The sequence below is a fragment of the Agelaius tricolor genome, unplaced genomic scaffold (genome assembly GCF_023055355.1).
Source record: "Agelaius tricolor isolate 1412-34295 unplaced genomic scaffold, bAgeTri1.0.p SCAF_26, whole genome shotgun sequence".
NCBI classification, from domain to species: Eukaryota; Metazoa; Chordata; class Aves; order Passeriformes; family Icteridae; genus Agelaius; species Agelaius tricolor.
Genome location: NW_027269286.1, coordinates 1,922,935 through 1,941,069, shown reverse-complemented (window position 1 = coordinate 1,941,069; position 18,135 = coordinate 1,922,935). Strand labels below are relative to the sequence as shown.

Sequence of the window (18,135 nt, the reverse complement as noted above, 5' to 3'; positions counted from 1 at the left end):
TCCTTATTTTCATGTTGCAGAGACAAAGTATTAGAATGGCATAAAATATGGCCCAGTTCTACTACAAAAGAAGCGTCAATGCTCCCTACAGAGACCGAATCCCTCTTCGCATTGTGCGGGCAGAATCTGAACTGTCTCATTCAGAGAAGGCCTACCTGAATGCTGTGGAGAAAGGAGATTATGCCAGTGTAAAGAAAGCCTTGGAGGAGGCAGAAATTTATTTCAAGATCAATATTAACTGCATTGATCCCCTGGGCAGAACTGCACTCCTAATTGCAATTGAAAATGAGAACCTTGAGCTCATTGAGCTGCTCTTAAGTTTTAACGTGTATGTGGGAGATGCTCTGTTGCATGCCATACGGAAGGAGGTGGTTGGAGCTGTGGAGCTGCTGTTAAATCACAAGAAACCCAGTGGAGAGAAGCAGGTATGTGCAGGATGTTCTGAGTTTATAGTCTGGTCTAATGTAAAGGGAAGAATTGTGCAAAGGGGGTAAGAAAAACAAAAACAAAACATCATCCTTGCGTGCAGTACTTAAAATCAGAAAATCAATTACTTTGATGCCGAATGCATTGTATTCAACTGTGTTTATACATTATACAGTCAGAAACTGTTTTGACTCAGAAGGACCTTCAAGTCTAGTTCCAACATCCTGCCATGGGCAGACATATCTTTCCTTAAACAGGGTTGCTCAAAGCTCCATCCAACCTGACCTTGAACAGTTCCAGGGACAGGACACCCTGAACTTCTCTGGGCCGCCTTATCCTGTGTCTCACCACCCTAATTATAAAAAAATGTCTTCCTTCTGTCCATTCTAAACCTACCCTCTGTCAGTTTAAAACTATTGCCTTTTTTCCTGTTGCTACAGGCCTTGGTTAAAAGTCTCTCTTTCTCTCTTTGTCTTTCTCATAACTCCCCTCTGTATAATCATAATATTATTCCTGCAGATATGGCTGGGAAATCTTCAATCATTCAAAGAAACAAATAATTCCAAAGAGAATAGTAGTGGAAATATGTAGTCCCTTTGAATCAATTATGAAACTCCCATATAAGTCAATGAATGTTTTAACCCATCCATGTAGAGATCATGGTATCCCAACTCAGAGAGAAAACTGGTGGACACAACCCAGTTCATCAGAATTTCAGTCCTGTCTCTAGTAGTCATCCATCCTATGAAGTACAATTTAAAAAATGCAAACTTCTCTCCCTTTCTCCCTGTCTTTTCTCAAAGGAAAAAATCATTACATATAGTCTCATTCATGATCTGATACCTACTCTGCTTTCCCTTGAACTGCTTTGAGACCTCTCTGGGAAATATCTAGCCTCTTGCAAATCTTTCTAATTTTAAGAAAATAGTGAAGACAGGATAACATAGCCCATACATTCTGATATTCCTAGGACTCTTTCTTCTAGGAAGAGAAACCTCAAAAGTAGTTATACTATTGTACTCTATTTTCATCAATTTCAGCTTTCTTGTGTTATAGGTACTCTATTAGTGTATTTCAATGAATAGTACGTTGAAATTATTACAGCCCTTTTACAGATAATACATGTAATATACTTAAATTACAGTATAATATACTTGCCATGGATAGAATTGCAGATAATAGGTAAAAAGTATAATTTTTGCTGATAAAATAACATTAATTCTACGCTCCTTTGTTATAGAAAGAAAGAGATACTAGGTCTTCCTGCAAATGTGTGTGCCTGCCTTTTCTTCTAGATAGTAAAAGCAGAGCTCCTGTAAAATGACAACAGATTTATGTCAGAGAAGGGGAAGAAAACTATATTCACATGATGTTTGTCTCATTTCATGATTCCTAAACTGATAGTGCAGATGAGGATACAGCGCATAGGAATTTCTCAGTGCAGTGTACCAGGAGCCTGAAGGATCAGTGCACAGCCCCATCCCAAACCAGTTAAAACCCCTGTGTCTCCATTATGCAGCCTCTACAGTGGAAGTTGCCATTGGCAGGGTAGAGTTCATGCCATGTGATGGTAGCCATCCAAAGGTGTGTCTCATCTCTGGTCTGGCTCCCTGGGCTCCCCTTGGCAATGGAAAAAAATAGAGATCCCTGGAGAGCTCCTCCTGCAGTCTTTATCAGTTACTTGTTTTAAGACATCATAAATCACTTTTTGACCATGGGAGTCTAGAAATTCACCTTACAAGAGCTGCCTAAATTTCAGGCTGTTCTTTAGACTTTCAGGGCTACATTTTTGTATGGGCCACAGCTGCTGTAATGAAAATGCTTGAATATAAACAGTCAAACTTGTATTAGTGAGCATCATGCTGTAGCAGACAAAAGATAAGCTTACTTTTTGTGTGAATACTACCATGTTAAATTATTCACAAACTGCTTTGCTCCGGTCTAGAGGATCCTTCTCTGTGCTGAAGCTTAACCATGTTGTTTCAGTGCCAGAGTCCACTGCTGGTTGGAGTGAAGAGTGCTGCTCCTGCTATGCTTTCTTGGTTGGACTTGCTGGGGGTCTTACTGTAAAGTGTGAAGAAGAATAATGAATCATTTGAACAGAGACATCTCCTTTTGTGTCAGTTTAAGCCTAGGTTTGCCCGTTGCCTCTGCAAGCACTGAATGCAAGCCAGTGCTTTTAAAAATGGCTTCTTAACTGATAGGTTGCTTACACATGTTCGCTGTTGTATGCACTGGGGATCCCAACAACAATTAAGCTTCTATGGGTGTCAGGTGTGTAATAATACACTGATAATCACACTGGTTCATTTTTAGGAACATGGCATGCTGAAGAGGATGTAAATGCCAATGGCATTTTTGCACTAATGCCACAATGAATTTAGTATAATAAAAAAGTACCTTTTGGCTGAAAAATCATTCCAATGCAATAAAGAGATAAAAGCTGAATACTCAGAATTATGTACTTCTATTATATATTTTTTCTTCCTTCAAGTTGTTTTCCCCCTTCAAGTTTCTTTTGAAACTATTTCAAATTACAACTCTACTTTTTGATTACTGGTGTTTGTAAATATTTGATATATTGTTTAGACAATGATTCATTTTCAGACTCTGTGCTTTTAGTAACATGATATCTTTGGCTGTTTGGTTTTCTTTCTTTGAATAAGGGAACGTGTGGTCATGTGTGGTAAAATCCTGGCCCCTTGAAGTTAGTGGGAGTTTTGCCATCGATTCAGTGAGGTCAACCCTTTTTTGCTGGTTTTTTTTTTTTTTTGGTCCCTGATGAAAAGTTTTATTTCTACAGAAGACAGTTAATAATAGAAAGAAAAACACCTTGCTAAATACTTCCAAGCACAAGAAACAGTTTCCCAAATATTTAATTAGTGAAAAAGTTATGAACATTGAATTTCTGGAAAAAACCTGATATGATTCACAAGTAAATGAATTAGCTCTCACTAATTTTTTTCTTTATATTCATGAGATAATGTCCTATGTATGATGCATAGCTAATTTCAGCTTCAGTTCGTACAATAATGTAGCTATATTTGTAAAACGAAATAATTTTAAGCATAGAATTTATTATATAATTCAAGTTCTCATTGTCAATGTCAGAAATCTAGAAGAAAATGTCCTCTTGTATCAACAGAAAGCTACAATTCTTCAGGACTGCTGAAATGTATCTTTTAAAAGAACTGGTTATCCTCCAAAACTTAATGCTTTAAACATTTTAGGTGTTGCAAAAGAAAAGGGGAAAAATTTAACAATATGTTAATTCTAACCAGGAATCAATTCGTTTAGTTAAAGTAATCTGGTTTTGCATTTTTGGAAAAGTTTTATAACCAACATCTCCAAATTAGCAGATGCCACTGATCTCTAATTTACACTTTCTCCTAAAAGAAACAAAAAAATAAACACAGAAGAAAAACCAAACAAAAAAACCCACCATAACAAAACAAACTCAAAATAACCCACTCCAATAACAAAAAACCCTAACAAAACCCCAATAAAACAAACCAACCCCACCCCCCAAACCCCCAAACTATAAAACAATGTTCAGATCTCGTTAAAGTTAGATCTAAACTCTCTAGTCTATTGATCATTCAGCTGCTGGCTCTGCCTAATAGCCATATGTGATGGGCTCAGCATTTCCAAGACCACATAGGTTACAATGGTTTTAGCCTAATTACCAATGTATGGATACATCTGGTGCCACCTGGTGACTACAGATGAGGTATGTAGGTTTAACAGTTCTGAATTGTCTTTGAACTCCTTCTGCTTCTCAGTTTTTGAGAGAAGTTTTTGCACTATACATTAATCTAACACAAGGAAAGGGTTTTTTTGCCACTTGCATTATATTAATTATATTTCTATACTTCTTTAGCTGTACCAGCTGCTAGAGCACAAGTAAAAAAGAATAGCACAAATTAATGTGAATGAGTTGAGGAAACTTGTCCAAGTACTTTTAAATTACCATTCTTTAAAGCCATATGTCCTGAATTATCTGCCAAGTCACTTGTTGCTTACCCTGATGGATAGCTGAATGCCAAATTAAGAGGGGGGGAAAAAAAAGTTGTTCTTTTAAATTTAGTATCTGCAGAAAACATTTTTGTCTTGTTAAATTGCATGCAGCACCCACAGATGGGCTGGGGGCTAGGCAGCATAAAAAATTAATACCTTTATCTAAATCATAGTGTGCTCTACTGCTTAGGGAACTCAGGCTTTGATCATTAGCTGGGGGGTTGACCATCTAAATATTTGTGTATATTCAGGGAAGACTGAAGCAGAGGTGTAGCTGACTTCTAAGGATGCTGCAAATCACATAAGTGAAGCTGAAATCTCAGTTACTAGACTTGAATCCATGTGGCATTGTATTAGCTGACAGACTTGCTTTAGGGCTTGGAAACCCGACAGCAGTGCTTACAGCATTGTCTGACTAGCAGAATAAAGCACATGACAGTGCTTTTATGCCTTCTGTTCACTATTGTATGTCAGTCTTGTGATATTTGAGGGTATTTTTAATGGGTGGACACTCTAGGGATAGATGTGCAGATGTGTGAACAAAATACTGAGCTAATGCCAGACTGGCATTTGCAAACACAAGGGAATTGCTAGAGGAAGGAAAACTTTTGGATAAGGGAGGATGTGATCCCTGTGATATGTGCCTGGCTCACATGCAGAGAAAAGTAGAAATCACTGGCACAGTGCTGGAAGTAGGAAGCTGAAAATAAACTATATCCACATGCTGCAACACTCAGAGACCTTTTGCTCTCCCAGGACAAGCAGTAAAGGCACATCATAAACTACTTTATGCAAAAGCCCTGCCTCTACTTACTCTGCCAAAGTCAAGCCAGGAAGCCAGGCTTCAGCTTGTCAATGTGTCAGCCTCTAAAAATGCAAGTCCATGGCATGTACAACTTTTTTTTTGTTGGGTTTCATGGATTTTCCTGGCAATTTCTCAAAGGCCCAAGAAAGGATGAGTTCCATCAGTTGTCTAAATATTTGGGAAAAAATATTTATTAAAAGAGACAAAAACCGAAACCTCTGAAACTTTAAGTATAGAGACATTTCTGAAGGAGTGAAAGATTCAGCATTTAGGTTACCATTTTCTCTTCAGACAGAGCAACCCTTCCTCATCAGTATGGAGGGCCCTCTAGTATTCTCTCTGGTCATGGTAGACTTTAGGTATGATATGTTCTAGCCTTTATCTGTAGGGAAAGAACTGAAAGGAAGGAGGTGAACCTTTTTTGGCAGAGATAACCACAGCAAGCTGTGGGTTTGTGCTGTAACAAGGAATGGCATCTGGAAGAGATGGGTGAGGTGAGAATTCATGTGTAAGAAGATGGCAAATGCTGAGATATTTATGTGCTGTTCAGTGTGCTAGCAGCCATTGTAAACTCTTGGACAGGAGGAGTTATCAGGTGATTGGTAGGAAAGCTTGCTATTTTGGGACTTTTTGGGAGGTAGGGAGAGAAAGGGCATTGTTTTACTGTCAAAGGCTAAAGTTATATTTCATCAGTCTTGACTCATGTCTGACTGATAATTATTTGGAGTGTGGGAAGGTAGAAAAGAAGAGGACAAGAATACAAGTTGTCTTTCGCTTGAAGCTGCTGATGTAATTCTCATCAGAAAAAAAAAGTGACTGATCTTTTGCCAAAATGTGTCTCAACATCTGATTTTTATTTTTTTTTTTTTTTAATTAGTTGCTAAGTAATTCTGGAGATAATGAAAGACTATAAGAGAACAGCCAGGATGAGGGAATGGTCCTGTGTGAGGAAGTGTAAAGGATATTGTACAGTATAGTTTCTAGGCCAGTGGAACAGACTCCTCTGTGGATGTTCAGGCACTCACCTAAGCTATCTGGGAAAGGGCATGGACAACAAAGCTAGACAGCTTTGCAGGCAAAGCGCCTTCAGTCTGGCAGCATTCCCAGAAACAGAGAAAAAGTCTAAAAGGGAAAAGTCAGGAAGCAGCATGAAAGTAGCACAGAGCCTGAAGAGTCATTTTCCATTCCTGAAATCCTGGCAGCTTAAATGCTGCTCTTCTGACAAAGCTCCTATCAGGACTGACAGAGCTCCTATCTCCTAGGAGATTCCCTACATGTGGCCACATCACCCACTCTGTTCTTTTAATGTCTCTCAGTATCTTTGGACTTCTTGAAATTGCCCTTTGAGGAGTCCTAGTGTCCTGAGATTAAGCCAATGCTCTGCTTTGGAGCTGCACTTTTAACCTAACTTCAGTCTCAGTCTCCCTTAATGTGTTTTAAGAGCATTTACGCAGCTTTGGCCCGTTGTTTTCTTTCCAAGTCTCATGGAATATCATTTTCCCAGTCCTGCATTTCCACATAGCCCAATGGTATATATGTGGGAAAGCTCCTATGTCAGGGTTGTACTTCCTCCTGGTGACAGTGGGCCCTCCTGGAGAAGGCCAAGGAATGTATACAGGTTGTAGGCCCAACATGACTGCAATAGACTTTACATAAATGTTAAACCTGACTTTTTTTTTTTTAATTCTCCTTCAAATTTTCCCCTAGCAACTGAACTGGGAGTTATATTGGTCAAGAAGAGACAGAAAGATTTTATGATCACTGCATGATGCCTGGTAGTTTCCTAATCTAAACCTCTTTTTTCCAGTAACTTTGCAAAATTCCAGTTACAATCTCTTCTGGGGTAGTTGTTGCCTGTTGAGATTCAAGCATCATTTTTGTTTTGAAAATGTCTCCCGCAGAAATTTATGAACGAAATGTCTTTTTCAAATGTTGTGATTAATGACAGTCTAGCTAGTAATGAGTATGGAGGAGGCATTGCAGAGATTCTTTGTCTGAAAGTACACATTCTTGAAGTGGAACGTGAGGGCAAAATGTTGTTTCTTTCCACTGCTATCTGCCTGAGTGGGTAGATGAGTATTTTTTTCCCAGTGGTGTCTGATAAGTTAGAATTTTCTGACATGTTGATAGATGAATGGGAGAGGCTGTGTAGGGGATATTTCATTTATGGATAAAACTAGTCAGTCTTTCATATAACCATTTAGGCACATGAAAACAGCATGTAGCACAGGTGCACAGTAAAGGTGGAGCTGACTAATTGCATGTGAGATGGAGATAAGCATTTTCAGAAGTTTTGTTCTTGGGTTTGAAGAAGGTTGCTGGCTGTTTTCAAGTTCAGAAAAAGTTGCACATAAATGCCATTATGTCTTGGCAATAAACCCAAACTGTCTGTGTTTATATGCATCAGAGCTAAGGTGGGTGGATGAGTAGAAAAACCTGTGACAATTACTAAGGAAATACTCCAGAAGCTGGTATGCCTGTGCCACCCAACAGAGCTGCTAGCAGTTTCAATATTGAGGTACGCAATGTGTTCTACAATATGCACCCATCACCTTGTAACAAATTCTAAATCATCATATTCCACAGCAATACCAAAAGACAAATAACAAACCATGAGGAAACATGACACTTTCTTGACCTGTACAAAATGATAAGCCAATTTTTAGTGGCTACATAAAGAAAAATTCTGACTATCAGGATCCTTATAGATAGGTTTCTGGAAGATAGTGTTATTGAGAATGACTTTTCCCTGCTGTTAATCTATTCCTCTGGTTTAGCAATCTGCAGAAATCCAGAAAATTTTGATGATGACAAATACAGATTTATTTTAAAGACAGCTGGTGACACTCCACCTAAACTTGAAGTGTCACAGATTCAGAAATATTGAGTATGTTTCTGTCATTATTTGCTGACATTTTCATATTTCTTGTTTGAAGTTCATGCTAGAAATGAAAGTACTTTCCTATCATGAGGAGATGAGTACAGATTATCAAAAATATTTTAAAGTCTAGAACAAATCAAACCCTTTAGAAAAAAAGAAACTCCAAATCTTTAGAAAGATAATTAAAAAATAAGGTCTGCATAAAAGTCAGATTTTTCTTCAAGAAGTCACATTTTCTGTGCTGATTTCTTTTTCCTTCTTTTCATGTTTTTTGAGCCCCTCTTTACAGCACTCTGCCAAACTTACAATCAGAATCGGGACAGAACGCAAATTAAAATAGAAGATGTCCAAGATTTCTGCCTTCTACTGTCAGTGGTCCTGTAGTGTCATCTCACAAGCCTCCATGCCAGGCATCCTTCTCATCAAACCCACTTGCCTTCACTTCCTGAAAACTCATCAACTCCAAAGATTGCAGTTAAAATTTAAATATTTTAGCAGTCTTTCAGTGTCTGAAAAAAATGTTAAGAATCAGCTTTGAGGCCAGTAGTATAAATTTGTTAAGAGTGAGAGGTTCAACCAACACAATCTTTTTTAATTGAGGTAGTCTTGTCTTCTAAGGCTAGAAATCCCCATTGCCAATTATTGTATATTTGGTGATGTAATTTAACTTAGGAAGTTAACAAATTTATAAGCATCAAAGGAGCAATATAAACAAATCCAGTATCTTTTCTGTTTAGATCGTCCTCTCAGGGAACAGTCAATATTCTGGCCCCAGACTGAGATCTGTGCTCTGTATAAATATGTGCTATATATAAATATATGTATACAGAGACATGTATGTAAGGGGGTGGAAATCAGCCCCCCATTCAGATGGCTGAAGCTGAAGGCAAGGCAGCAGTGGAGCTCAGTCTGTGCAGAGATGTGTCCTGCCTGTCCTGCCTGTGCTGCAAAGGAGGGACATCCTCCAGTAGGTCTCATGTCATGTCTGTGTAGGTCTCTCTCATTCTCTAGAGTGTCTTAAGCAGCAAAATGCTGTTTGAATCAGTCCATTTACTGCTTACATATAAGCCAGATAGCTGAGCTCCCAGTAAGGTCAGTGATGAGCAAGAGGAGACTTCCTGAGCAAATACCAAGTGTCTGCTGTAAGCTAAGAAAAAGACTTCTCTGGACTCCACTCACTACATCAACCAGGGGCCCAGCCCAGTAGCTCACATGTAGTGGGTAAGTGAAATATGAAGCATCTTAGAATATCTGTGAGACATGAGTTGTGGCCTTGCAGTTTTGTCACAGAACCTGTGGGCAACTGAGACGAGCCCTAGATTTTCCTGGGTATAATAGAAGCTTAAAAACAATTCAGATATAGAGCTATCATTAGGTGTTTAATACAAAGATAAATATCCTCCTGTATATTCATCTGCAACATATCCTTTTTCCGACAGTGCCCAGTGCACAAACATAGGAAATATTTTAGGAACAGGACCACCTGCTGTTGAAAAAATCTCAAGGCACAGCAGTTTCTGATGAGCAGAAACCTTCAGGCAATCCAATGCTGAACAGTGGTCCACTGAAAAATATTTTCAAAGAGCCACCATTTTAGACTTCTGTCTGTGAGGAGCCACTATGCTCAAATGCAGCTACCTTAAACTTGCCTGTGGAGATACTTCTTAAATAATGCAAGAGTAGAATTTGACAGACTTTTTCAAAGTCAGCATTAGTCTTTGGGAGTCAAGCATGCAATCATACACAATAATCTATAAAACAAATAACTTTTTAAACCTTCAGCCATGGGAAAACACTAGGAAAATTTAGAAAACTCACCTCTGTCAAATATATATATATATTGTTCATATATAGTCTTCCACATCCCACCATTATCTTTCCTTGTGTCACAGGGCATCTCTTGTCAAATTTCTCTGTGAGCAGTGAAATTTATGAAATCTGATTTTCACCCAATTATATGTATCATGATAGAATTTCCTCTTTTTGATGTTATGAGCATTCATCAAAGCTTTTGAAGAGGCTGATACACTCATGATATCCTCGTTTTGTATGAATTCTTTGGTGCCTAGTAACATAGCTGCATTTACACTTCAGAATTTTCTTCAAATCTCGAACATCCATATCTTTTGGGAAACTTGAAGGAATTTAGTATTTCTTATATTTCTTCTACATTTCTTCTATATTTCTGTTAACACCCAGATGGAGCAATCCAACAAATTCAAAAGTCACAACGGACTGACAAAGCCCATTAATGTGATAACAGGGTCTGACTTGTCTTGGGAGGCTACCAATTTAGCTTGTCAATTTACTGATTGTTTTCTGGATAGAGGGTATGTATGTCACATACTGTACTGACAGAAGTGTTTTAATTGTACTTGTGCCTGTACCAGGATCCATATCTTCCATATCTTCACCCCAGATTGGCAGGAGGCAAAATTAGCTCCCCTCAACTCAGCTACTAAAACACTACAGAGAGCTGGTAATAAAATATTATCTAAATTTGCAGGCTTGTCAGAGTGTGTGAGGCCTTCTGGCAGGGGAAAAAAAAAAAAAAAAGAAACCTGAAATATCTACCCTCAAAGTGTATCTTTTCATATTAAGTACTGCTGAGATACAGCTGAATATTTGCAGAAAATGCAAAAGTCTACCATTTTATTTGCTACCAACTTATTTTATGACATTTACTGTATGTACAAGCCATCTAGCTGATAAGATTAAATTTCTCATCCCTGGTCCTTGCTCATTTAGACCTTTCCTTAATAAGTCTTTGCTTACTACCATGCCCTGAATTTAACAAAAATATACTTACATACGCTCAAAGGAAAAAAAAAACCCTAAACATTTCTAAAGCACATTAAGAATACTCTTTATGCATGGATGCACCATGTGTGTAAGATCTGAACAGATCAAAATCCAGCCAATTGGTGAACTGAAGAGGAACACAATACTAAGATAAGCCTAACTTGAAACAAGGAGTATTAAGGGGTTTGAACCAATACATTCCCCTTGCCATCAGTTTCAAAGGTTTCCTTCTAGCAATGTACCCTTAAATGCCTCTGACCAACTCTTCTGCCCCTGGTCTCTCACTGGAGGGCAGGTGTCGGGCAGGATATAACAATGCACATCTCTCCCGTTTCTCCTTTGACCTCTTTGCACTGGGAATTCAAAAGGAATATTTTTATTTCTAGCAACCTTCTCTTGTTTACTTACAGGTTCCCAAAACCTCTTAAGCAGGAGGATTGTTCAATTGATTCTTGTATACCAGGAAGATCTTAACATGTCTATTGTTAAGGAATTGAATCCAGCTGAGAATATCATCAACCTGTAATAATTTTCATTTTTCAGTCCTTTACCTCTCAAGTACATCTTTCATTCCCAGCACATCCTAGCATAGTTGTGTGAGCCTCTGTATACTTCAGAAAAAATGTTCTATTTTGCATCTGTGAAATATGGGAAATTTACAGTATGGTTCAAAATGTAGAGCTACTGCTAAATAACAGACAACTGAAAAAAATACTGGGAATAATGTACTTGTGAAACAGCTTATTGTGAAGTTCTTCTGCATCCTCTTAAGGTACAGGTTTCTTTGTCTCTGCCAAAATCTTTTGTATTACTTTCTCTTATTTTTTTTTAAATAGAGAAAACATTTTTTGTGTCTCATGAATTTGCCTGTTCCCTGCTTTGTTCTTTGTGAGTACAACCCTTTTAATTTTCTCAAATATTAAATTTACTTCTCAGCCATGAAGATATCACAAATTACTTTGCAATGTTAAATAATTGCAATCAGCTGCAAAGACATTTAGCTAATTCCCACCCTCTGAGACACTTGTAACTCCTAAACAGTTTGTTGATACCAAGGGAGGCCACCAATCTGTTATTGTCTTTTCTGCAAAAGCTCTTTTTCAGAAACTATCTTTATAATTCCATTGCCAGTGGGACAGCTTTTCTTGTTTCTAGATCTAGAAAGCTCAGGGATAAACAAAGGATTCTGCTTAGATTCTAAGAACTCCTTTGTTCTGACATTTCTCTGAAAACCTCACTGTTGAAGCAAACCAAGTTCTTTCCAGCTCTCTTGCTGACTATTGGAGCCATTTTGGGACAAGAAGAATGAACAGGAAAAACAAGATCTTTTCCACATTTTAATAATCGGACTAGAGACACAATTTCTCAGGAAATGGAATATCAGACCTAAGGTTCATTAAAATGATTTTGTCTTTATGAACCATGTTGTGTTTGGGAAAATTATTTATGCATCCATTTAATAAATTCAAATGGGAAGGCCCTCCCCCTAGATCCACCTTGAACATTCAGGAAATTTTAGTATTGACTTTACTCATCATGGAAACTCTGAGAGAGGTATATATGAGCTTTATCATGATGGACATAAGTAATTCAAGTTCCCCTTTAATCCTTTCCATAATAAGATATTTCTTCTTTCTCGGCTCTCATGTTTTTTCCAAATCATTTTACTTATCTTCTTTCACTGTCTCTTGAGTGAAAACAACTTTTTCTTGTCACTCCTCATTATGAGCAGTCAAGCAATACCCAGAACTCCTACTAGAAACACTCCTTTACCTGTTCAAAAATTTTATGTGGAGAGAGCAAGTGTAAGTTCCATAGATGAAAACAAATTCTAAGTATCCTTGCAGTCTTCTATTGAGTGTCTACTTTTAAGCAATTTCCACCCTTCCTCAAGCTACTGGCATTGACTGATGAAATATCACATCAATTCACTCATAATTCTCACAGGAAAACATTAATTGGAAATGAGCAATTTGATGTACAGGCAGTATTTTGGATCAGAGTTCTTTCAGAGATACAGGGAGGACAAATTAAAAAAAACTTTAAAAAAAAGAGAGAAAAAAAAGCACTGAAGTCCTTTGACATCAGTTCTACCCAACAAATTCATGTCCAAACCTATCAAATCCAGTAACTTTTCTTCTGCTTCTGTCTGGAAACTGCTATCAATTAATTTTACAGCATTCCCTTTCCATTCTGTATTCTCTTTTTTTCAAATAAAAGAAATCTATATTTTTTTACAGCAAGGACTATCCTGAAGAAAATAGTCAAACATTCTGCTTGGAAGCACCTGGAAGAAAATATAGACATGAATAACAGTCTACCAAGATTTGTCAGGAACAAAGCTTGTCATAACAATATAATTATCATTCATCACCAGATAGCAAGTTCTGTATGTTGGGGAAAATCAGTGCATATCATATAGCTCGAGATTTGTAAGATTTCATAAACTGTCACTCAAAAGACAGTCTAAGAAAACCACACTCACAGGAGTTGCCCACAGTACTTGGTGAAACAGGACATATAAATTCAACAGAGGGGTGAAATGAGCAGTCCTGCAGGGGTCTAGCCCTATCAGTGCAATTATTCATGACATTTTGGATGAAATAGAGGGCCTGTTAGTTCTGGAGACAACTGACAACGTGGGGGGATCTCAAGGCTTTTGCAGGACACAATTAGCATTCATGTTTTGGCAAGCAAGTAATTATTTCTGTGAAAAATAAAAGAGTTCAGTAAGAAAAAATGTAAGGTTCTAAGTGGAGCAGAAATAATCAACCAAGTATGTCTTGGAATTGAAAACAATTAAGATAACAGTTCTGCAGGGAATATTAAAACAAGACTAACACAAAAAGACTGCACAATACACTTTTACTGTTCAAAAGTCAGAATCACATCTGATGACATCAGAATGAGCACAGATCGTAGAATTGTAGAATCACAGGATGGCCTGAGCTGGAAGGGACCAAACGGGGGGAGGCTGGAAGGGACCTATCCTCTTCCAGTCCCCATAAGGAAAGTCTGAATGAAAACTTGTAAAACAGAAACTAAGAAAAGAAATGAAATATTCTCTGAATTCTCAAGAATTTATGGGCTTAAACTGCACAAAGGTAGAGCATATGAAGTATCAGAAACATTGTGAGGAAATGGTGTGACATATCCACCCACCACTGCAGAGCTTTAGAAACAGATTGGTCAAATTCTTTTCCTTAATGTGTTACATTAATGCTTTTTCTGCAATGTGGCTGTCATGGAGACTGGAAGTGATCAGTCCATGATGTGACACTTGTGACACACAAATTGGTTCAGATGTAATAAGATCAGCATGAACAAGCATTAGAAAGCTCACATCTTTGGGGTAGGTTAAGTGTAGCTGATAAAAAAAACCTACATCCAAGGTTTTGTAAACTCAGCTTGAGCCTGGGAAAAAAATGGATGAAAATAAGTCAAACTTGTACATTTAATTGTTCAAAATTCACAGACTTGTAAAAAGGCAACTACCGAAGCCTCTTAAATTTGACAGGGATTCTGTGTTACTACAAACATCCCTGTTCCAGTCATGTCCCTTCAAAGCTGAAAGTAAATTTTCAGCAAAATAGATGGACATGATATTACATAAAACACTATTCTAAGTGGGAGGAACAGATCCTTTGCTAACAGTGATTCATATTACCAAATGAGGGCATTTAGGCCTGAGCCTTGGAAATATATTAAGACATGTGATGTACATTGAGAAGGGTTTACACAGAGGCAAGAATGTTGCCTTTCCCCCCTTACCAGGAGTAGACAGACTAAAAGCAAGCTCTAAGGTAACACATTCAGCATTACCTGTTCATACCCTCTTTTCACACATCCTGGAGAACTAGCAAAAATGGTGAATGGAGTTTTTTTGAAAAATACCTGTCTTGTGTTCCAGCATGCAGGTTAGGAGGCACAAGCCTTGGCTAGCTGAGGGTCAGTACCAGCATGAGCACAGCAATCAAGTTTTGAGTTATTAGCACATGGCTTGTGTCTGAAGAACAAGTTATGTTGAGCTCCATGCTAAGGGGAGTGTTTACCTTACCCAATTTCAGCTATATAAAATTAGATATATATCTTGGGTTGCTTATCAGAGCTCCTCTCTGCTAGGCATCTTTCCGGCATGACATGAAATATAATATTTTCACAGGAAAATATTTGGAACATTTTGTAAAATTAATAGTTAGAATTGTCATAATCACATAGTATAATCACAATAATTTAATCTGGAAAAAAGTGGGATTGAACCTTCTTGTTGTTAGATCATAGGGAAATACTGGAATAAAGGAACTTTTCAAGATAGACAAAAAAAAAAAAAATCTGGAATACTTTGGTAAAAAATGTCCACACAAAAGTATCTGATTTTTCATTATTATTTTTTGCTATACCTACCTGGCTTTAATTCACAACTGGAATTACATTAGACTCCAGAGAAAAGAAATAGGGACGTCAAGCATTAAGCATCTTGACATTCCTGAGGTAAAATGTGTGTAAGAAAATGTTAAAGGACAGAATTTGTAATTAAATCTTATGAAAGTGTACACATCCAGATATACTGAATATGAAAGTATGCGTTATGAAAGTATGCATTCTTAAGAAGTTACAATATTACTAAAATATTTGCATTTAGTCCTTAGACTGTTATTTAGTTATTAGTCAGCTTAAAGTGCCTAAGACCCTCTTTTTTACTTTTTGTGTGTCTGTTTCCTACATAAAAGAAAAAAACTAGACATTTAAAACTAGAATTTTAACCAATGAAAGATAACACTTAGCAGATTAAGAGTGTGGTAATTATCATTAGGAAATGTGATGAGTTCAAGGACAATAAACAGGTAGAACCCTTCTCAGTGAGGCCAGGGAAGTTGCCTCTGGAAGGCAGACAATGGCAGTGGACCAGATGGGTGTTGCATGGCTAGTGTCACACACCCTGCTTGGAAATGATGCTGCCCCTGAGCTCGGCTTGGCCTCTTCCATCCACTTGCCTGTGGTACATCCTCGATGTACAACTGCCTCACATCCAGCTGTACGCTGCACAGTGAGCACCCTGGGGTGGGAAAAAGCACTTTGGGACAATCAGGAGCCACCACTGCAGTCCTGCTGTTTGTGTGGTCTTGTGAGCATAGCTTCAACATGAGTCTCAGGACCCCTCTGGTGCTGTGACAACTGATTTCAAGTTATTCTGACACAATATCTCTAAGTTATTCAGTGTATCTGGATGTTTATTGGTGACTTAGTCCATGGTAAAGGAGTTGCAGTAGGAGGACTTTTTGAACCTTTCCCAGAGGAACTGCTTCCATTGTCTTAACCTGGATGTATTTCAGGTGATACAATAATGATACAATAATAGCAAACCAAAGAGAAGAAGAACTCAACGAATCAGAATGTATGTAGAATACCAGAATGTATGCATACATGGAGCCATGTATGCATAGTGATAACTCATGTGCTGTGGGATGTACAGAAATGCATTTTCTTAAGCATTTTCAAGATGTTTGAGTGATGATGGCTATAGAGAATTAGTGATAAAGCAGCTGAGACTTTTATAACACACTTTAATAATACTAATTTCCTTATATAACCTGGTACTGCATGACATATGTATTCATCTTATCTGTCATATATTCTCTTTTTGCCTTTGCTTTAGGTTTTTCCTCAATCATGCTGTCATGATGGACATGACTCAGAAATTTATTCCCCTAACTGCCTAAAACTGAGAGGGATTTTCTTTCATTTTCAAACAAAAGACAAAATAATTGCAAATAAATAAACAAGGACAAGAGTCAGGGAACCTATCTGTTTGCCCAAGGAAATAGATTTCCATAGATTCTGAGCTCTTGCACCTAAACAGCAGGTAAATGGACTGTAGTTTTCAGTCTCTCTGTTGAGATATTGCAGTAATGAGAGCTATTATGAGAAATCTAGATGGAGGAAAAGACACACATAGAGTTTATGCTTTTTGTTTTCCAACTGACTGTTATATTTTTCTGTTTCCTGGATATCTAAGAGATCATCAACAATCGGTCTCTCCTTTGATGTCATGGGGACAGGAAAACATCTCAGTCCTAACTGGCATTAATTTAACCTAGATTTCTCTTCCTGTCATAGCAAAAAAGCTTGTCTTCACACAGGCCATACATGGAACATAAACACATTGAAGAGGACCATTCCACTTGGTATCTAAAAGAATTGTTAGATATTCAAACCAGACTGACTCATTCCCAGTTACAGTGAGTGCAGGGAAAAGAAATGCGACAAAAAAATCTCATGCCCTTGAGCACTGAAGTGTTCAGACTCTGAACTATCCTTTATTTTCTGTTTAGGGTTTTTTTTTTAATCCCATAGACATTCATAACAAATATATATATGTTCAGCTCTGTAAATAGTGCTGAAGTAGAAATTCTTCACAAAATGTAAGAAGGCAAAAATTATTTGACTTCGCCAAGTTTAAGCAGCCTCAAACTTAGCATGCTGACTCCAAAATGTGTGATTAGTTACACTACTGCTGAGCCTTGAGAAGTCACAGGTAGTGACTGAAAGACCTAGTACCTTTCCATCCTCCAGGATTTAAGGAAGACTCAAATGTTTTCTGTGAGAGTTCTGTCAAGGCTTCCAAGTGTGTGGCTAATATCAGTGTGTGCTGGTTATTTGGTTTGGTTCTCTTTAAAGAGAATTATTTTTAGTAGTTTGAAAGAAAAATTCATTGTAAGTCTGATAACTGAAGAGCAAGTACTCTGGGTCAGCCATTAGATGTTGAAATTTTCTGGATGCCATGAGAGTGCTCATTACTCCAAAGATAAGTTCAAAGGATATGTTCATTTTGCTTCAGATGAGGGAGTAATTTGACCTTATAATTTAGATATTCTCTCTTTCACTTAAATTAATACAAAATCTTATTTTTTTTAATTTTAAGGTAAAGGATCAGGGGTAAAATTCATTATGTAATTCAAGTGGAAGTCTTAGGGTTTGCCCTTTAAGTTTAAATGTTTCTGTAAGTTATGGCTGAAAAGATGTAATAAATACTTCTATATTTGGTTAAATTCTGATAAAATGAATTCCAAAATGTCTGCATTATCCTTGAATCTGAGTTAGCTTAAGATGAAAGCTTTTGATAAGCTATGAGAAAAAGCAAGCAGCTTGTAAGGAAATGGATCCCATGTACAAGTCAGTCGCTGTAATGCCATGTCATTTGAGG

At 37.5% G+C, this 18,135-nt stretch overlaps 1 protein-coding gene across 1 annotated transcript in view; it reads left to right on the top strand.

Annotated features, from left to right (window-relative positions):
• TRPC4 (transient receptor potential cation channel subfamily C member 4) overlaps positions 1–18,135 on the top strand; it is a 132,256-nt gene that overhangs the window by 50,644 nt on the left and 63,477 nt on the right. The window contains exon 2 of the mRNA XM_071448270.1: positions 21–425. Within this exon, the coding sequence (XP_071304371.1) occupies positions 48–425 (378 nt within the window). The 5' untranslated portion in view covers positions 21–47. The remainder of the gene's footprint in view (positions 1–20; positions 426–18,135) is intronic.